The following is a 20,953-nucleotide window of genomic DNA, read 5'->3' as shown; positions in this document are numbered from 1 at the left end:
AGTCGCTGGGATTCGGCAATGTGTCGCAGGAAGAGTCCCTTAGCCTCCACACGGAGCAAGAGGGCCGTCAGGGATTCTCCTGACTTTTTGTTCGACCCTCGCGCTTCCTTTTCGCTCGGAAGGAGGGTTTGTGTTGCCGAGTCCCCTCGTGTGCGAGCCCAGGTCGCTGGGACTTGGCAACGTCTCGCAGGAAGAGTCCCTTAGCCTCTGCGCGGAGCAAGAGGGCCGTCAGGGATTCTCCTGACTTTTTGTTCGACCCTCGCGCTTCCTTTTCGCTCGGAAGGAGGGGTGGAAGATGCCATGCTACCCTCGGTGGGCGCGAGCGACGGCATTTCCGGTGAGCTGTTATCGGGTAAGTCCGAGTGGAGGCCCGCACCCCGTTCGCTGGGGGTCGGCTAGCGGTCCGGAGACGCGCTCCAAGAGTACCGGAGGGTTTCTCTAGTGGGTGCCGAGGCCGTTCGCTGGGCCTCGGTGGCTCGGTGCCTCCCTACGGTGGGATCCCATTCGGAGACTTCCCTGCCGGTCTCGGACACGACACAGGGCATCCCAAGCGTTTCGCTTGCTTGGGCCTCGGCCTCGTATAGGCTCGCCCGTAGTCGCCCCTGACTCTGTTGTCCTGGGGCGGCTGTCGAAACCCCTGAGGGCCCAGCCTTCGAACCCCTGGACCGTAACGGGCTCGGTGCCTGGTCCCTTTGCCTGAAAGGAATCGGGTGGGGGTTACCTCTCTCCCTGCGGTTAGCAACGGCAGGCGCGCCTTTTGAGGCAGCTTTTTCGGGGAGGTGGGACGGCGCCTGCAGCCGCTGCGGTCGGGCGTGACGTGCGTCAGTCGACGGGACGTAACTGCACGCGCAATTAATGAGGAGGGAGTGGGCGGTAAGACCGGATCTGGATAACCGCACCGGATTTCCTGGGGGAAACTTCCCCGATTTCGTCGCCCGGTGGTTTCGATTCGTCCCTGCATAAATACGCAAACAGCCTCGCCCTCTCCCTCCTTACCTTTTCCGCGTTCGCCTTTGCTGCCTCCGTGCCGTCGCTGAGAGCATAGAGCGCCGGGGAAGAGAAGTGCGAGGGCGAGAGATCGAGAGAGAGAGGGGGAGAGATTACCGCTGTAGCAGCGTCCTCCGCCGCGCAATGGCTGGTGGTCCCGTCATCCTCCCGGCGGATCCCTGGGAGCGGTCCGACGTCACCGAGGAGAAGCTGCAGTCGCTCGTGGAGGCCGGTCTTCTTCGCCCGATCACCGACCCCGACGAGCCGGAGTGGATTGCTCCGGGGGACGAGTCGGAGCCGAGGCCGCGCGACGGTTACGTGGTGAGCTTCGTCGTCTTCCACGAGCGAGGCTTCGGGTCGCCGGCGGATAGCTTCATGCGGGCACTCCCGCACTACTATGGCGTGGAGCTGCACAATTTCAGCCCCAACTCCATCGCGCAGGCGGCCATCTTCGTCGCCGTCTGCGAGGGGTATCTGGGGATCGCTCCCCACTGGGAGTTGTGGCTCCATTTGTTCCGAGCGACGTTCACCTCCAAGCCGGGGGGAACGAGGGGGGCTCGGAAGGCGCAGAGGGCCGGCGGCTGCACCCTCCACGTGCGCCAAGACCGGCAGTCCCTCTATATCCCGGCCCAGCTGTCGACGTCCAACCGTCGTTGGTATGACGGCTGGTTCTACCTCCGCAACGACGGCGGAGGACTTCCCCCTTATACCGGGCGGGTTGTAGAGAGTCAACCGGAGAAATGGGGGTACGGCGTCATCAAGGTCGACCAGCCTAGGCTGGAACCGCTCTTGAGGGCCTTGGGGAAGCTGCGTGACTGCGGCCTTTCGGCGGCCGTGGTCGTGGCGGCCTTTCACCGCCGAAGGGTGTTGCCGCTAATGGCCCGGCGACGGCGGCTGTTCGAGATGACGCCGAGCGACCCGGTCGCCGGTATCAAGATGTCCGCCTTCGCCCTTTCCGATGACGAGACCCTGCGTCGGGTGAGGGAGGCGGTAGACGGGAAGCCAAGGCTCGATGACTTGATGCCGTTCCCGATGCGCCCGTCGCGGGGGTATGTCTCGCTGGTAAGTTGGATGTTGTCGAGGCTTTCGCGTCCTTCTTGTTTTTCGCCTTTTTGGTCTGTTGTCTTACTTCGTCGCTCTCACAGGGGATAAGAGACGTGCGAGGCTCCCCGCCGCCCGTTCCTGAGGACGCCCGGCGGCGATCCGTGAACAGGGCGCGTGCCGAGGAGGAGAAGAAGAAGAAAGATGCCCAGGAGGCGAAGCGCACGAAGAAGATCCTCGCGCGCGAAAAGCTGGACGCCCGTCGCCGGCGCCAGAGGCTCGACGGTCTCCCCTTGGAGCCGTCTCCCTCGCCGTCGGTGTCGGATTCTTCGAGCGACGGCGGTGGGTGCGAGGTGGGGACGGCCTGCCTGGAACACCTCCCCGACATCAGGGAGATGGTTCCCGGGGCGCCGGCAAGGAGCCTGACGCCCCTAGGAGAAGGAGGAGGTGTCCCGGGGCCAGTGGTGGCCCGTCCCGGCGCCGAGGCCGGCACACCCGAGGCGCGGGTGTCGGAGGAGCGTGCCGTCGGCCCGATGGGTTCGACGGTGGAGGTTGAGCGGGTGACGGTGGGGGCGACCCCATTATCTCCGCGAAGGGTCGAGGAGGTGCCGGGGTCCGACGGGGACCAGCTGGCGCTGGTGGACACCGAGGCCGCGTTGCTGCCACCACCGCCGCCGTTGCAGAGGAGGCGGACGGTGTCGAAGCGGTTGCATCCCCGTTCGCGGTAAGCGTCTTTCCTGGCGGAGTCCGCTTCTTGTTCGCCCCTTGGTTGCATGCTGACCTTGGGAGTGTCTTTTCTTGCAGCCAGACGCTTCTGGTGGGAGACCCTCCCTTGGCGCCCCGTAAGGCGCTCAAGGTGAACGTTAGCTCCTCCGCCCATCAGGCAGCGGAGGCGCAGGCTGACGCGCAGCGCGGCGCGGGGTCGGGTGAGGCCGTTTTGAAGGAGGCGGCCGCCCAGGAACAGGGGGCCGAGGCGGCCGCGGAGCGAGTGGAGGAGGAGGCCGCCCAGGAACAGGGGGCCGAGGCGGCCGCGAAGGAGGCTGGGGCGTCTGCTATTGCCGAGGCCACTGAGGGCGAGGCCGGAGCCCCCAAGACCTCCGATGTCAGGGCGGTGGACACCGAGGCCATCAAGGTAGAGACGGCGGAGGCCAGAGCCCTCGGGTCCGTCGAGACCGAGGCGATGGAGGTGGAGACGGGGCAAATTTTGGCGCCGCCCCTGGTTCAGACAATCTCGTCTGATGATTCCTCCCGAGGGAAGGAGGCGGCGGACGTCGAGGCGGCCAGTACCGCGGAGCAACAAGTCCCAGATCCTGCCGAGGGGAGTTCGGCCCTTGTTCCGCTACGGCCCGAGCCCCGTGGGTGGAACTTCCCGCGTGTTTTCTGGCGGGACCAGGCTGATCCCGAGGGGGAGCCTGTGTTCGCCCTTGAGGACGTCGCCGAGGGGGGGCGTTGGGATACCCTCGAGGAGTATCGCCGATTGGCCGTGCGGTCGTTGCAGACAGCGATGACTGTCATGGAAAGGGACTTGCCTGGTGTCACTCGGGTGAGTACTTTCCCCTCTCGTGCCGCGTTGTTTTCTCTCCGAGCCCGCTCGCAGTGTTTTGACGTGTGTTTTTTGTTTTGCCTCCTTAGGAGCTCGAGACCCGATCCCTTGGGAAATCGGTGTTCCTGCGAAATGAGAGGGATATCTGGGACCAGCTCCGGCGCCAGAAGGGCTTGCTTGCCGATGCCCAGGGACTATTGTCGGCGCGGAGTGCGGAAGTGGAGGACCTCCGCCTTCGTTGTGCCGACATTCAGGCGGAGTTGGCCATGGCTAAGGAGCAGTCCGCCCCTCTGGTGGCCAAGATCAAGGAACTGGAGGAGGAGCGAGACTCCTTCAGGCTTCGGGCCCAAGAAGCGACGGCCTCTGCGAAGGCTACAGCCGGGCAGCTGGGTGCGGAGCAGAGCGAGCATCAGGCGACAAAAGTCGCCCTGGCAGAGGCTACCAAGGCGGCCGAGGCCTCTCGGGTCGAGGTCTCAGCCTGGAAGGGCAAGGCCGAGGGTAAGTTCCGCTGAACCATGTTCCTCGTTCCATTTGCTCTTTTTGTCCTGGTTCGCGCTTGACTCCTGACCCCTTGCTGCGACGTAGGTCTGGAGAAAGAGGCTTCCCAGGCGGCTGAGGCCTCCGCCGCGGCGCAAGCAGCGCTGGATGCCGAGGTCCGGGAGCACGAGGCGCTGCGCAGCGCTGTCCGGTCTGCCTGCGAGGCTCTGGACGTCGAGGAGGTCCAATCAGCTAGCTCCCTTGGGAGCCGCCTCATTGCGTTGAGCGGCCACGTCCGCGAGAGACTCCGAGGGGCGTTGCACACGGGTGTCAAGCGCGCCCTGGCCGTCGTCTCCTCGCACTACGCCATCAACCTCGAGGCTGTCAGCGACGGCTACGTGTTGCCAGAAGATGACGAGGAGGCTGATGCAGAGGTCGTGAGGCTGTTGGAGGCGGCCGAGGCACCTGGCACCGCGTTGGCCAAGCTGTTCGAAGAAGAGGTGGTCCCTCCCGCGCCGGCCGCCGATCCTTGAGCTTTGACCTGGGCCAAAAGGGGCCATGTAACCGAATCGAGTTAGTTGCCGAATCATGACGTTTTTTTGTGGCCGTCGAGGCCCTTAAAGTATTTGCGTATGTGTGCTTTTTAACCGTTTTCCATTCTATTTCTAAGTTCGTGCCCTCTGTCCCGATCGCGAAGAAATCCCTCGGAACCTAAGCCGTCCTTCGGCGAAGGGCGGTGAGGGAGCTGCCGTAGCCCAGAGGCGTAGGCCGTTCTCACGACTCAGCCAGCCCTTTGGCCTCTAGACACGCTTTTGGTCTTTGGGTTTCTTGCGAAGGTCCCGCCGGAGCGCGAGAGAGTTTGGTGTGGAAATTTTCGGAAAAACGGTTGAGAAATGGTGTCCGGGACTTAGGGGGGTTCCCCCTTTTTAGCCCCCGAGGGAGGCTCGACTTTGCAGAGGCAGAGCCGAGTCTCCCTTATTGCGTTATAGTGACGTCGAGCCCCTATCGATAGATAACCTCTCTGCAAAGAACTTCCTCGGAACCTAAGCTGTCCTTTGGGCGAAACGGTGGTGAGGGAGCTGCCGTAGCCCAGAGGCATAGGCCGTTCTCACGACTCGGCCGGCCTTTTCGCCCTTGAGACGATCTTTCGGTCCTTGGGTTCTATGCAGCCGATTTGTCTATAAGGGGGTTCCTCGAAAGATTATAATAATTAAAGAACGCTTCTTTATTTATTTCGAGAAACAATGTAAACAACGTTTGGAAATTTAAGGGTAGAAACGACGTAGCTGTTCTATGTTCCAAGCGTTGGTGAAGATTTCGCCCTTCTCGTTGGCTAACTTGTAGGTCCCGGGCTTCAGCACTTGAGCGACGATATACGGCCCCTCCCAGGGTGGGGTCAGCTTGTGGCGGCCCTTGTTGCTCTGCCTTAGTCTCAGCACTAGGTCGCCCACCTTCAGGTCCCGGCTTTGGACGCGCCGGGCTTGGTAGCGTCGTAGGGCTTGCTGATACCTGGCTGAGTGTAGTAGCGCGACGTCGCGGGCTTCCTCCAGTTGGTCGAGGGCGTCTTCGCGGGCAGTGCGGTTGCTTTGCTCGTTGTACGCCTGTAGCCTCGGGGAGCCGTATTCTAAGTCAGTGGGGAGGATGGCCTCGGCTCCATAGACCAGGAAGAACGGTGTGAATCCCGTGGCTCGGCTCGGGGTATTTCTTAGGCTCCAGATGACTGACGGGAGTTCGGCAAGCCATTTCTTGCCAAACTTCTTCAACTGGTTGAATATTCTTGGCTTAAGGCCTCGTAGGATCATGCCGTTGGCACGCTCTACTTGGCCATTCGTCCTTGGGTGCCCTACGGCCGCCCAGGCCACCCGGACGTGGTGGTCGTCACAAAACGTTAGGAACTTGCGCCCGGTGAATTGTGTCCCATTGTCAGTGATGATGGTGTTAGGAACCCCGAACCTGTGGATGATATCCGTAAAGAATAGCACCGCTTGCTCGGATTTGATCTGAGCGATCGGACGAGCCTCGATCCATTTAGAGAATTTGTCGATAGCTACCAGCAGATGGGTATAGCCCCCGGGTGCCTTCTGCAGAGGCCCAACCATGTCCAGTCCCCACACAGCGAATGGCCATGTGATGGGGATGGTTTGGAGGGCTTGGGCCGGGAGGTGCGTCTGTCGAGCATAGTACTGGCATCCCTCGCAGGTGCGTACTAGCTTTGTGGCGTCGGCCACCGCCGTTGGCCAATAGAAACCTTGGCGGAAGGCGTTACCTACGAGCGCCCGAGGCGCCGCGTGGTGCCCGCAGACTCCCGCGTGTAAGTCCTGAAGTAAGGATTGGCCAGCCTCGGTGGTGATGCATCGTTGGAGAATACCAGACGGGCTGCGCCTATATAACTCGCCGTTGCAGAGGACGTAAGTCTTGGCGCGACGCGCAAGCCGTCGGGCTTCGGTTCTGTCAGCAGGAAGCTCTCCTTGGACGAGGCGATCAAGGAAAGGGACTCGCCAGTCCGTTCCTTGGTCGGTCTTGGGAGGCTCTTCGTCAATCGCCATCGCCTCGGGCTCGGCTGGCGGGGTCTCGACGGCAGAGGGGGCCTCGAGCCCTGCGGTGGGCTCGGCCGATGGGTCTTCTTCCGTCGCCGAGGCGTAGTCGACGGACGGCTTGTGGAGGTCTCTGGCGAAGACGTTCGGAGGGGCCGGGGTCCGTGCCGACGCCATCTTTGCCAGTTCGTCCGCGGCCTCGTTGAACTTTCGTGCAACGTGGTTGAGTTCGAGACCGTCGAACTTGTTCTCCAGACGACGTACCATCGCGCAGTACGCCTTCATTTTGGGGTCGTGGCAGCTTGACTCTTTCATCACCTGATCGACGACGAGCTGCGAATCACCCCGTACGTCGAGACGTCGTACTCCAAGTTCGATGGCGATTTGCAGGCCGTTGACGAGGGCCTCGTATTCGGCGACATTGTTGGAGGCGGCGAAGTGAAGCCGGATCATGTAGCGCATGTGTATTCCGAGGGGCGAGACCAGGAGCAGGCCCGCGCCGGCCCCAGTCTTCATCAGAGACCCGTCGAAGTACATGGTCCAGCATTCTGATTGGATTTGAACGGGTGGCAGCTGTGTGTCGGTCCACTCGGCTACAAAGTCGGCCAGGACCTGTGATTTGATCGCTTTCCGAGGCGCGAAAGACAAGGTCTCCCCCATGAGTTCGACAGCCCATTTGGCTATTCTACCCGAGGCCTCCCGGTTTTGGATTATCTCCCCCAGGGGAAAAGACGACACCACAGTCACCGGGTGGGACTCGAAGTAGTGACGCAGCTTGCGTCGAGCCAAGACTATGGCGTAAACTAACTTCTGGATGTGCGGGTAACGTGTCTTAGTCTCGGAGAGCACTTCGCTGATGAAGTAGACAGGTCGCTGGATGGGCAGAGCGTGTCCCTTCTCCTGCCTCTCGACGACTACGGCCGCGCTGACCACTTGGGTCGTCGCGGCGACGTAGAGCAAGAGGTGTTCGCCCTCGGCGGGCGGAACCAGGACGGGGGGGTTGGTGAGTAGTGCTTTGAGCCTGGCGAGGGCTTCCTCGGCCTCGGCGGTCCAAGAAAAGCGCTCGGCCTTTCTCAAAAGGCGGTACAGGGGCAGGCCTTTTTCGCCAAGGCGGGAGATGAAGCGGCTCAGGGCCGCAAGGCATCCCATGACCCTCTGCACGCCTTTGAGGTCTCGGATCGGGCCCATGTTGGTCACGGCCGAGACCTTCTCCGGGTTGGCCTCGATCCCACGCTCCGAGACTATGAATCCTAAGAGCATGCCTCGGGGGACCCCGAAGACACACTTCTCGGGGTTGAGCTTGATGTCCTTCTTTCTGAGACATGTGAAGGCAACCTCCAGGTCGCCGACGAGATCGCTGGCCTTCCTGGACTTGACTACGATGTCATCCACATAGGCCTCAACGGTTCGTCCGATATGTTCGCCAAAGACTTGGATCATGCACCGTTGGTAAGTGGCCCCTGCGTTTCTGAGGCCAAACGGCATGGTTACGTAGCAGTACATGCCGAATGGAGTGATGAACGAAGTCGCGAGCTGGTCGGACTCTTTCATCTTGATTTGGTGGTAACCGGAATACGCATCAAGGAAGGAGAGGGTTTCGCATCCTGCAGTGGAGTCGACGATTTGGTCAATTCGTGGTAGTGGGAATGGGACTTTCGGGCATGCTTTATTTAGACCAGTGTAGTCCACGCACATCCTCCACTTGCCACTTTTCTTCCTGACTAGTACAGGGTTAGCCAACCACTCTGGATGGGATACTTCCTTGATGAACCCGGCGGCCACGAGCTTCTGTACTTCTTCGCCGATGGCCCTGCGCTTCTCCTCGTCAAACCGGCGCAGGCGCTGTTTTGCCGGCCTGGAGCCTGGCCGGATATCTAAGGCGTGCTCGGCGACCTCCCTTGGTATGCCTGGCATGTCCGAGGGACTCCATGCGAACATATCGACGTTCGCACGAAGAAAGTCGACGAGCACGGCCTCCTATTTGCTGTCGAGGGTGGCGCTGATCTTCAGTCCTCGGCCGTCGGGGACGGCGGGGTCGACGGGGACGTGCCTGACAGCCTCCGCGGGCTCGAAGGCCCCGGCGCGCCGCTTGGCGTCGGGAACCTCGCCGGCAAGCTGGACCAGATCGGCGATGAGGGTCTCGGCCTCCACGAGGGCCTCGGCGTACTCGATGCACTCGACATCGCAGTCGTATGCATGTTCGTACGTGGACTCGATGGTGATGACGCCGTTGGGGCCTGGCATCTTGAGCTTGAGGTAGGTGTAGTTGGGGATCGCCATGAACTTGGCGTAGCACGGGCGCCCCAAGATGGCGTGGTACGCCCCCCTGAATTCTACCACTTCGAAGGTGAGGACCTCCTTGCGGTAGTTGGAGGGAGTGCCGAAACAGACGGGTAAATCGATGCGTCCGAGGGGTCGCGTGCGCTTTCCTGGTACGATGCCGTGGAAGGGCGCGGAACCGCCTTGGAGCCGTGATCAGTCGAGCTCCAGGAGCTCCAGAGTGTTGACGTAGAGGATGTTGAGGCCGCTGCCTCCGTCCATGAGCACTTTGGTGAGCCGGGTGTTGCCGATGATCGGGTCGACGACTAGTGGGTACTGCCCGGGGTTTGGAACGTAATCAGGGTGGTCATCTCGGTCAAAGGTGATTGCTTCCCGAGACCAATCGAGGTACCGGGGGGTGGCTACCCTGACCGAGAAGACCTCCCGGCGTTCCCTCTTTCGCTGGCGCGCCGTGAGGCATGCCGAGGGTCCGCCAAAGATCATGAAAGCGTTGCGTACCTCGGGAAACCCATCATCTTTATCACCGTCCCTTTCGCCGGCGCCCCTTTTCCTGGCCTCATCGTCGTCGGGGAGCCCGAGCCTGGCGTAGTAACGCCGGAGCATGGTGCATTCCTCGAGGGCATGCTTCACCGGGCCTTGATGGTAAGGACAGGGCTTTTTTAGCATGTCGTCAAATAGCCCGGGGCCGCGGGGGCCTCGGGGATTCCTGCGATCTGTTGTGGCGACGTGAACGGCCTCGAGGACCTCCTGCTTCCCCGGGCGGCCCTTCTTCTTTCTCTTAGGGACGCGGGTGGGCGAGGCCTCGGGGGCCTCGTCCTTTTGCTTCCCCTTGGCGTCGTTGTTGGGGAAGATGGCCCCCACCGCCTCTTCGCCCGAGGCGAAGTTGGTGGCGATGTCGAGGAGCGCGGCGGCAGAGCGCGGGACGTTGCGCCCTAACTCTCGGACCAAGTCCCGACAAGTGGTGCCGGAGAGGAAAGCCTGGACGATCTCCGAGTCACCAACGCTGGGTAGCTCGGTGCACTGTTTGGAGAAGCGCCGGATGAAGTCTCGGAGAGACTCGTCCGGCTTCTGGCGGCAGTTCTTGAGATCCCAGGAATTCCCGGGGCGCACGTAAGTGCCCTGGAAGTTCCCGACGAAGATCCTAACCAAGTCGCGCCAGTCGTGGATTTGCGAGGGGGGGAGATGCTCAAGCCAGGCTCGCGCCGAGTCCGTCAAGAGCAAAGGGAGATTGCGGATGATGAGCAGATCATCGTCCGCGCCACCCAGCTGACAAGCCAGGCGATAATCGGCTAGCCATAGCTCAGGGTTCGTCTCGCCGCTATACTTGGTGAGGTTGGCCGGCTGTCGGAACCGGGCGGGGAAAGGAGCAACGCGGATGGCCCTGCTGAAGACCCGAGGTCCTGGTGGCTCAGGGGAGGGGCTGCGGTCCTCACCACTGTCGTAGCGACCGCCTCGGTGCGGGTGGTAGCCTCGGGCGGCTCCGTCGTCGTGGCGCCGTCGCCTGCCAACTACCTCGTGGTCGCCTTGTACCTCGCGTTGGTGGCCAGGTCGGTCGCGCACCGAGGGGGCCCTGTTGACCGTCGGCGCGCGAGCGGGCTCGGGACGGACCGAGGCATCCTGACCTTGGCGAGGTCGTGCCGTGGGTTGCTCCGAAGTGCCTCCACGCCGGCGGGAGGCGGAACTTTCGGCCTGCTGTACTGCTGCGGTCTCGAGGAGGTCGCGGAGCTCTCCGCGGACCCGTCGCCCTTCGGTGGTGGAGGGCTCGGGCATCGCTCGGATCAGCATCGCAGCAGCTGCGACATTCTGGCTAGCGCGGTTAAAGATTGGGGGTGGCTCTCCGCCCTCGTTGTCGTTGATGCGGTGATGAACGTCGCGGGCCCGCGCTCGGGCTCCTCCGCCCTCACCGCGCCCTCGCTGCTCCTGCTCGAGAGTGTCCCGGAGCTGTTGCAGAAGGAGTCGGTCCTGTTCGACCTTGGCCTGAAGCTCGCGGAGCTGCTCCAGGTCTGGGCGACGATGCCCCCCGTGGACGAGGTTCTCGTTCCGTGCTGCCGGGGCTACGAGACGAGGAGGCGTGGCACCACCCGTCCCCGCCCGGGGCGGTGAACGAGTGCCTGTCCCTTCTTCCTCTTCGCCCACCGTTGGCATCCCGAGCCCGACGTGGAAGCACTCACGGGATGGATCGTAAGTCCCTTCGTCGTCGGAGTCGGAATAGCCGAGGCAGTAGTCGCTTGCGGCCAAGAATTGGCGTAAAGCCCCAGGGTTGTGGAGTTCGGAGAAATCCACCCCGGGCCACGCCTCGTCCTCGTCCGAGGGGTCGGAGTGGGTGCTTAGGTCGAGAGCGAAGCGCTGGCGGCGTTCCGAGGGGTGCTCGTGAGCGGCAGCGTAAGCGTAGGCATAGGAGGTGGCGGCATTTCTTAACCCAAAGGGGTATGGGAACGGGGCCGTCTCCAGATTCTGCCCCGCCGGGGTCGGTTCTTCAGGGAGTGGCGGAGCGGGGTTAGATGACTGGGCATCGTCGTAAGCCCCTGGCGATTTTCCTTTGTCCAGGCTCAGGTCAGACAGGTCCCCAGTCAGGGACCCCGTACCAACAGCTGGTCGCAGGATATCGGCGGGGAGTGTCGTGCTGCCCTGGGCTCGCGTAGCGTCGGGGTGGCCTTGCTCGCGCCGTGCCCGGCGAGCGTGGCGAGAGCGGCCGCCCGGACGCCGCCTACGCCTGGGCTGCCGGGGCGTGACTTCGTCGTCGGACGGTGGGGTTCGAGGAGCGAGGAGCACCATGTCGTACTCATGCCCTAGAGACATGAACTCTAGGCTCCCGAACCAAACTATGGTGCCGAGGCGCAATGGTCGTATGTGGTCTGCCATCCGGAACTTGCTAGGATGACGAAGCTGACACGCAGAGCCCCCTACCTGGCGCGCCAACTGTCGGTGTTTTGGAACCGGGGGTCCCTCAACCAACGAGTGAATTTGTACTGCGTGTCCCTAATCCCGGATGGTGATGCAAAGAGACACAAGGTTTATACTGGTTCGGGCAGTCGAGGCCCTACGTCCAGTCTGAGAGATTGATCTTGTATTCCTTGCACCGGAGTGCTCGTGGTAGGGGGTTACAAGCTGAGTGAGAGAGGGAGCTAGCCCCAGGTCTCGGCGAGGGTGGTGCGAACTGCGTGGGACGTTGCTCCTAAGCAGCGTGGAAGTGCGTGATTCTATCGGTGTGTTTGTCCTCCTGCCCCCCAGAAATGGCCCTGGCTACCTCCTTTTATAGTTACAAGGAGGAAGCGAGAGGTACATGAGAAGGCTACTATTTGCTGACGTATTCCGCTCCCTGAAGCAGTATGGCGTCGTGGGAGTTCCAATCGATGTCTAGTCGGTATGGTCTTCAAGGCTGACGACATGCTGCGCTCTTGTACTTTTGTTGACTTGGTGAAATGCCGAGGCCTGGGGGCTGCTGTAGTAGGCTGTGTCGAGACCTGTCGCGCTGAGGCCGAGACCCACTGTGCCGAGGCCTGCTGTGCCGAGGCCTTTAGCGGGTGGCAATGTGAGGTCTGGGCGGTCATCGCCGATAGTTGATTTGGGCGGAATAGTGCCGAACACGCGTCTATAGGATATGGTGCCCCGTATCGTCAGTAAGGGATGGTAAAAAGGCGATTTGACCGTTGTCCTGTCGCGGCATGCTGCCGATCGTGACTTTCGTAGTGCGGGCAGCTGGGTGCATTAATTGGATGCGATAGCCCGCCAGAGTGACCTTTGAGGTGGAGGTGACGAGATTGCGGGACGAGCCCGGCCTCGGGCGAGGCGGAGCATGGCCAGTTCGCCCGAGGCCCTACCGGGAGTCTCGGGCGAGGCGGAATCCGAGGCTCATCGGGGGTCTCGAGCGGGGCGGAGCGGTCGGTTCGCTGGCCCCGAGGTCACAGGAACCCGGTTCTGACTCCCCACGCCGTGTCCGTCCTTTGGTGCAGGAGTTTAGGCAGCACAGTAGCCGGTAACCCTTGCACAGCCCCGTCGTGGATGGCAGGGCGCTGATGTGACGGACGTCCGGTCTGCCACGTCGCTGCACCGCGCCGCCGTGTGATTTGTCGGAGTGGTTGAGCGCCTCGATAGGACGTGCGGAAGTGACATGCTGGTCGTACTCGGTCTTGTGCGTCGTGGGGCTCCAGTACGGCTTGATGCAGGACATGGCGGGCGTCGTGCGGGTTGCCGTGTAATGACGCCGTAGGGGGCAGCGGCTATGCCGAGGCCGAGCCATCGCGGGGGGCTCGGTGGTCATGGACCCTCAGGCTGCCGAGCCCGTGAAGCAAACTGGAGGTTCTTGGGGGGAGTTATTGGCCTTGGGTACTGATTCCGAGGCTACAGTAGCCCAGATGTGGCTCCCCACGCTGCATTGTCCTCGGTGCAGGAGTTGGCAGCATAGTGAGGCATGGGCGTCACGGTGGTTAGTACAGTGGCGGGTAACCCCTGCCCAGTCCTGCCTCCTGTCCCATCGGCCATTTTGCTGTACTGTGCCGGGCGTGCGGTTGTCGTCAGGGGCAACAATCGGCTGAGCTGATGTGACACGACGTTTTGTCAGAGGGACGGGAGAAGGAAGGGGCGGCGGAGTGCTGCCGAGCCTGCCTTGCGCGAGACGGAGGGTCGGTGGCCCGGCCGTGGCCTTTGGCGGGGAATCGCTCGGGGTCGGTAGCGAGGGGGCCTCGGGCGAATCGGAGAATCGGCCGAGGCCTGCGGCGATGGGCCTCGGGCGAGTCGGAGAGTCGGCCGAGGCCCTTGGAGCCTCGGGCGAGTCGGAGAATCGGCCGAGGCCAACAGCGTTTAGCTGGTTTCGATCTTTACGAGGTCTAAGCAGTCGTTTTTTGGATTTTGCTTAGGGTACCCTTTCTCACGGTATCCGACAGGAGCGTAGCTAGGCCCACCTGCAGGTGCCGTATTTCCGTATGTGCCCGTATTGCCCCTGTACGAGGTGGTGCAGCCGAGGGTCTCGACGCTAGGCAGCTTCCTGACGAGCGCATTCTTGGCAGCCATCTTCCTAGTCCCGAGCGCGAGGCAGGTGGTGATGATGGCGGGCAGGGCCTCAGGTATGGCGGCGACGGCGAGCACGATGACGATCTCAAAGTAGTAGGTGCACTTCTCGAAGGAGAAGCTGACGTTCCTGGCACCCATCCCCCTGGAGGTTGAAGGTGAGAAAGTACTTGACGTTGATGAGCCAGACGAGCGCGCAGATGAGGCCGATGATCTTGGTGAGCGCCTCCCCGAACTCGTTGAGCTTCTTCTTGAGCGGCGTGTCGTCGTCCTCCTGCGACGCCTGGTGGATCTACGTGTGGATGGCGTCGATCTCCGTGGCCATCCCAGTGCGCGTGACGATGCAGAGCGCGACGCCGTTGACGACGGTGGTGCCGGCAAACACCATGCACTCGTTAGCCTGTATATCGATGTCCTCCACCGGCAATGCGCGGGAGGTCTTGTTGATGGATGTCGTCTCCCTGGTCAGCGACCCTTGCTCGAGGCGGAGCATAGAGGTGAGCAGGCTTGCGATGCGCATGTCGGCGGGCACCTTATCCCTGACGCAGAGCTGCACGACATCGCCCGGGACGAGGTCCCATGCGGGCAGCGCGGGGACCCAGCCGTCGTCGCGAAGGACCGCGACATGGTGGGACTGGATCTCCCGTAGCGCGTCCAACGCCCGCTCCGCGTTGGCCTCTTGCCACACCCCGACGGTCGCGTTCACGACGAGGATGAGGAAGATGATGAGCGACTCGACGAAGGCGGCGAGCGTCGGGGCGGCGCTCGAAGAGGCGAAGGAGGAGAGCGCGAGGAGCAAGGAGACGGCGGCGGTCACGAGCAGGACGCGCACCAGCATGTCCTCGAACTGGTCCAACAGCAGCCGCAACAACGACGGGCCCGGGTGCTCCGCCAGCTCGTTCGCCCCGTGGACGTGCAGCCGCGCCGTGGCCTCGGCGAAGGAGAGGCCGCGAGTGATGGAGACCCCCAGCCGCTCCTCGTAGTCTGACACCGACCGCGCCCACGCCGGGAACGCGGATAGGCCGCCCGCGTCGCCGGTGGCGGCGGCGGGCACCGGAGCGGCGACGGTGGAAGAGTCGGGTGGTTGGTTCATTGGCATGCGGTGCAGAGAGCCGGAGACCGGAGCACGCCGCAACGAACCAAGCCGACGAAGCAGGGGATGGCAATGCCCACTCTGGGGATGGATGGATGAAGCAGAGTGCAGGCACGGGCGGCGGAGTTGTGGGAATCCGAGCGGCGGCACACGCCGCGGCACTGGCAGCAGACTGCTCAGCCTTATCCTCTCGTACAGAGGCAATACAGCACATACGCTGTAGGTGGACCTAGCTACGCTCCAGACGTAGAAAAGGGCAAGAACGAGGGGAAAGCAAAATAGTAATGACAAGTTTCTAATAAGATGAATAATAATGGCATTCTTTAAAACTTGAAAAATTATAATGGCAAGACTCCAATAACCCCTTGGAAAAAGGGTGAAACGCGCACTGCGAGCCCGGATCGTTTCATCGCCGATCTGGTGCGCAAAGGCGACCAGCGGCTCCCCAGCTCCACACCAACTCCGGCCAGCAGGCCACGTCGGCGGCGCGGGCTGCGGCGGCAGGCGGACACAGCGCGTGGCGGCAGCGGACGCGGCTCGCGGTGGCAGGCGGACGCGGCAAACAGGTTCCATGCCTCCATGGGCATGTACTGTAGCCTCATTGTCTTCGTCGGATCTTGGTTGTGGGGAGCATGAGGATCCACATGCCAGAGAGCATCGCATCATCTGTGTCTTTCCGATCTTCGTCGTCATCAGGATCCCACTCAACGAGATCGCACGCAGGTGGGGAGGGATACAGCCTGCTCAAAGGGAGACGCGGCAAGGTCGGAGGTTGACGACGACCGAGGTACAGGCCAGCAGCACAACATCCGGCAACTTCAGCTCGGCCTCGATGAGGCACAGAAGGGCCACTCCGGTCGTCCTGTGGTTCCATGGCCGCACTTTCCGTTGGCTTCATATTGACATGTTCTGAAAGTCTGAAGCTATTTAATCGTTGCTATTCAATTGTGCCACAACCATGTATAATACTAAAATTAGCAGCAGTAGCTTGCTGATCGATTTCAATAAGAATTGCTGATCGATTTACAAATAATATCATCTAGTTAACATAGGCCACGTTCGTTTCTCTTATAATCTGTCTTTTTCAATTTGTTTTTTTAACTAGGACAACGTTTTTCTCTTACAACAAATCAGCCGGAACAGTATTTCGATTTTTTTTTCAGCGAAGTGAACGGAGCCATAGTTCACGTGGCACATTTGATCACAATACAAAAGGAGAATTAAATGCTGTAACTAACCTATGAAACAGTGAATTAAAACTATGCACTGAGACAAGTTGTTTTATGTCCAGTTTCACGCCTTACAAACAGGACATAAAACCTTTCCTTGAGACTGGCCTCAATCTCCCTGTTTTTGGCGTGAAATCGTATGTTCCCGGCCTTTAGAACTCCAGCCATCAATTATTGTGCGGGCCAAAGCCAACTGATTCCACTTCAAAAGTTGTTCAGCTGTGGCACATGCAGAAGAAAGGGCACCAGTTTCTCTTTTGACCTGACAATGACTTTCGTTGTGCCATAATAACAACAACTAAACCACTTAACCAAACGCCACCTTCTTAAGTTAGCACACTGCAGTTCGTTTGCAAGTAAAACTTACTGTCACAGATCTCAAGTTAGCATTTGGGAATACCACAAAACCCTCCCAGCTTTGGCTCCGTTCGGCTGGTTTATAAGCCGCTTGTGTTGATTTATACGACTGATTTGTTAGGAGAAAAAAAAATTATATCATAGCTGATAAACCGGCTTATAATGATAGCCAAACATAGCCCTTGTTCACCCACTTGGCCAAACTCTCCTGCCAGCAAGGATTTGGTGGAGAAGTAGCCCTTCGGCTCCACTAACCCCAATCAAACAAACTTTCTGCAGACGCAGAAAGTTGACACAAAAATCTTTTCAAATTTTTATATTAACAGAATTGAAAATTCATTCAGAAAAGAGAGGAAGCTACCTACACTGTGCACGGCGCAAATGGCGGGGCTTTGCTGTTCGCTGCCGTGCGGGGAGCAGAAATGTTGAGAAATAGGAGGGCTTTTATGCAAAACCTAGGGAAGAAGGGACCACCACGAGATATTACTACATGTCCCCAGCAGAGGCCCTCCATTTGGTCTCGTCTCATCTCGCTTCTCTCCCTCCCGCGACATCAGCGGCGGCGCAGCGGTGGGGTTGGGGTGGGGCCTGGGGGGACGGCATTGCGAGCTCACACCACCTGCGGCGCGGCGATCCCGGGAGGTTGCTGTGCCGCCGGCTATGTAGTGATCTGGACCGTGATCTGGTCGGCTATTCGCGGCTGAGCGGGCGGCGGCGATGAACGGAGCGAGCGCCAGCGCTGGCGTCGGCACCGGCGCCGGCGCTGGCGGGGAGGCGCCGCTGGTGTACAAGGCCTGGAAGGGGAACAATGTGAGCGGAATGACCCTCTCCTCTCTCTTCCCCTCTGTGCCTTTCTTCCTCCCGTAGTTCCTTTGTTGCGGGCGTGGTGTGGATCTGTGCGGCCTTGAGGTCGCGACTCAAATTAGCTGTTCCTTTCTTTCTAGGGACCGGCACTAGATTGACTCGTGTCTGCGGTGTCGTAGGCAGATGTTGGGATTCCCTTGCTGAGCTTGGCAAATTCGTTTGGTCATTGTTGGCTCCAAAAATAATTGATTACTCGATTTTCCCCCATTTATTTTATGATTTTGTACTGGGATTCTGGGAATGTAGGTTCTAGGACGGCTGGATGGGTTAAGTGCCTCTGGTCTTGGTCAGGACAAGAAACCTGAGTTTTAGGACCGGACTAGTGCATTAATTATACTTCGACTGAGTGTCTATTACATCTCAGAATAATTTCACCGTCTGCTTTCTTTTGTGAGTTGTGCATAGACAAAGTTGACAATGGTACCCACCTAGCTTGAGAAGAAATGTTTCCTACGAGATTTTCAAGCTGTTTCTGTCGTGATAGAACTAGAAAGTGTGTTTGACGGTAGTTTGCATGTTTTGCAGGTGTTTTTACTGAAGGGGAGATTCATATTTGGTCCTGATGCAAGATCCTTGTTTGTCACCATGTTCCTTATTGTCGCGCCAGCATCAATCTTCTGTGCATTCGTTGCGAAGGAATTGATGGATACGTTCTCTTATGGTCTGGGATTGCCGGTTATGATTGCAGCAGTTCTATTCACAGCATATGTGAGTATGGTTCTTAGCCTTTTTCAAATCACCACTCATTTATTTCCTGAGCTGTGCGGTACAGGTACTGCTGCTTAATACATATGCAGTTATTGGAACAGTACGAGTCTTTAACAAAGCCGACAGCTTCAGTTTTTTCAAACTATGCTTGTATTCTGCATCTATACTGGTTGTGTCTGGCATGATCGCTTGGTTCAGTTTTATTACAATCAAAATATATGATTAGAAACTGGAAATTTGCAGTTTCACATTTGCCTTTCCAATACATTGCATTCCAACTGGGCAATTGACTCCCTAGACGATACACTGCGTAAGAACTGTTATTTAATTGCTCCTAACCGTATGTGTCATGTGTTAAATGGCAAAGTGATCCCTAATTATACAATGTAACTTAGTTCTGGATGTCATCAAAGGGGATTATTCCTTTCGCTTCTGCATTAATTATTTTATTATTCATTATATGCTAATTGTGCAAGCGGCTCACTCCAGATGATATAGTACCTGTGAACTGTCAAATTTAATTGCTCATAATGGCATCGAAATGTAATATTCTTCCTTTATTAAGCATCATGTGTTAATTGAAGTGATTCCTGATTTTATCTAGAAAAGGGGATTATCTGTCCTGTTGTAGTACCTTTTTAACTTGCTGTCCACTAGCACCAAGCATATTTTGCTGGTGCTCCTACCCCTATCTTTTAATTTGGTACATACACAAATTTATATTTTGTCATGGTCATGCTGGTAAAGAGAAGAAGATATAGAATGAGCATATTTTCTAACTTGTTTAAGCATCGTGCCACCTTTCAGGATCTGAGTCTTCTGCTTCTAACTTCTGGGAGAGATCCGGGGATCATACCTCGCAATGCACATCCTCCAGAACCTGAAGGTTTTGATGGCAATGCAGAGGTTGGGGCTAACCAGACTCCACCCGTGCGTTTGCCCCGAGTGAAGGATGTTGTTGTCAACGGGATCACTGTGAAGACAAAATACTGTGACACTTGCATGTTGTACAGGCCTCCTCGTTGCTCTCATTGCTCTATCTGCAACAACTGTGTGGAGCGTTTTGATCATCACTGCCCATGGGTTGGACAATGCATTGGACTTGTAAGTTTATTAACTAAACACTTGTGACTCAGAAAGCCTGTCTTGCTGTTCATACTTCATATACAATCTTTTGCCAACACTTTATGTTAAATCTTGCAGCCCCGGTTGTCTCTTCATTTAACGCATCGATTGTATTTGCTTGTTCCCCCCCACATTACTAAAATGTAGAGCATCTTTTCCTTTTAGAATGCCTAGATTCCTGCTTAAATTGGATGGATTGTAAAAGACTTCAAACACCTTAGAATATTTCTTATGTTTATGCAGAGGAATTACAGGTTCTTCTACATGTTTGTATTCTCAACAACTCTGCTCTGCCTGTATGTCTTTGGGTTCTGCTGGGTGCTCATTGTTAAGATCAGAAATGAAGAGCAGATAACAATTTGGAAGGCAATGGCAAAGACCCCTGCATCTATTGCTTTAATCATCTACACATTCATTGCAGTCTGGTTTGTTGGTGGCCTCTCTGTGTTCCATTTGTATCTCATGAGCACAAATCAGGTAAAAACTGATTCCAAGAAGGATGTATTTATATCCTTGCCTGATGAAGTATGTTGTGCCAATTGCTAATCAGTTGCCCTACTTCCGCTTTGTAGACAACATATGAGAACTTCAGGTATCGCTATGATCAACGAGCCAACCCATACAACAGGGGAGTCATAGAAAACATCAAAGAGATCTTCTTTACAACGATCCCTCCTTCCAAGAACAACTTCTGTGGTAGGGTCCAACAGGAGCATGGTCTGAGGCCTCGTCCAACAAATGGTTTCATGAGTCCAAACATGGGGAGAGCTGTTGGCGACATTGAGATGGGTAGAAAACCAGTGGCTTGGGATGAACCTAGGATGGCAGCTGAGATTGGTGATTTAGGAGCAGGTCTGAGCAACTTGTTGGAGGACAAGGATGGCAGGTTTTGTAGCGCATCTCCAGATCTCAGCCGTGACGCGCTTGCAGTTGGAGGCGGCTTGGAAGAGCAAGGCTCCTCAGCGACAAACCCTGGGCGTTCAAGCTGGGGAGTTGAAGCAGGTCGATGATGGCATTGACCATGTAAGCGTCTCTAGTGAGATGCTCAGGGTTGTTAGTGCCAGTTCGTTGCTAATTTGTTGTTCTATTTGAGATTTGAGGTCACTAATGTTATTAGACTCATGACCTGTATGGCGGTTGTTTCTGGACTTTCTTTTCTTCTTTCTCTTAATTTGAGATGTCTTTCATGTCTATTGTCTGAAGCAGTTGATTTGTGACGTCTCCAGTTTGGCACTGTCAGGTTTTGTCTGTATATAATCGGAGCAGTAAGCCTAAAATAGGTTTCAGTTGCTTGGATTGGATGGTAATGGTTGTGAACAATGTCGAACCTTTGCATTGCAGTAAATGAACATCGCTTGATCTGAGTGCCCATGTTAAGATTAATTTCATTTCTTTGTTTCTTTGGAAATGTTAATTTATCGCTAAGAGTTTTTTTTTAATGCTAAGTTACCTCGAGTTAATATGCTATAGTATTGTTCCTGCTCTAAAGTTCCTTGACATGTAGAGTTCATGATGAAGAGTAGGGTGCTACACTTCTGGGGCATATTGCTCTAGTATTCATTTTCAACAGTATAAGTAAAGGTTTTCATCTTGTAGCGGTGAGACAATTGTCTGGGGGTTTGGGCAACTGGGACATTCACTACCGTGTATATGGTGCAGTCGTGCAGAAGAAATGAGTCTGCGTACAGACTGGAACAGGTAACAAAAC

The 20,953-nt window shown here is 57.7% G+C and overlaps 2 protein-coding genes and 1 pseudogene across 2 annotated transcripts; 2 read left to right on the top strand and 1 right to left on the bottom strand.

The window, feature by feature from the left end:
* Positions 1-3,208: 3,208 nt before the first annotated feature.
* Positions 3,209-4,150, top strand: LOC136461307 (uncharacterized). The gene is made up of 2 exons (XM_066460653.1): positions 3,209-3,571; positions 3,661-4,150. Exons 1-2 carry the CDS (start codon positions 3,209-3,211, stop codon positions 4,081-4,083), a joined length of 786 nt encoding a protein of 261 aa, XP_066316750.1. The 3' UTR covers positions 4,084-4,150.
* Positions 4,151-8,559: 4,409 nt separating this feature from the next.
* On the bottom strand, positions 8,560-15,535 carry LOC136461306 (calcium-transporting ATPase 4, endoplasmic reticulum-type-like; annotated as a pseudogene).
* A 1,545-nt stretch (positions 15,536-17,080) lies between these two features.
* LOC136459757 (probable protein S-acyltransferase 7) lies at positions 17,081-20,603 on the top strand. Its single transcript, XM_066459594.1, has 5 exons — positions 17,081-17,358; positions 17,938-18,120; positions 18,928-19,224; positions 19,489-19,722; positions 19,818-20,603. The coding sequence occupies exons 1-5, from the start codon at positions 17,266-17,268 to the stop codon at positions 20,253-20,255; spliced, it is 1,245 nt and encodes a 414-aa protein (XP_066315691.1). The 5' UTR covers positions 17,081-17,265; the 3' UTR covers positions 20,256-20,603.
* The last annotated feature ends 350 nt before the right edge of the window (positions 20,604-20,953 follow it).

Source organism: Miscanthus floridulus, chromosome 6, assembly GCF_019320115.1.
Source record: "Miscanthus floridulus cultivar M001 chromosome 6, ASM1932011v1, whole genome shotgun sequence".
NCBI lineage: Eukaryota > Viridiplantae > Streptophyta > Magnoliopsida > Poales > Poaceae > Miscanthus > Miscanthus floridulus.
Note: the sequence above shows the minus strand (reverse complement) of the source record. Positions and strands in the feature narration are given on the sequence as shown.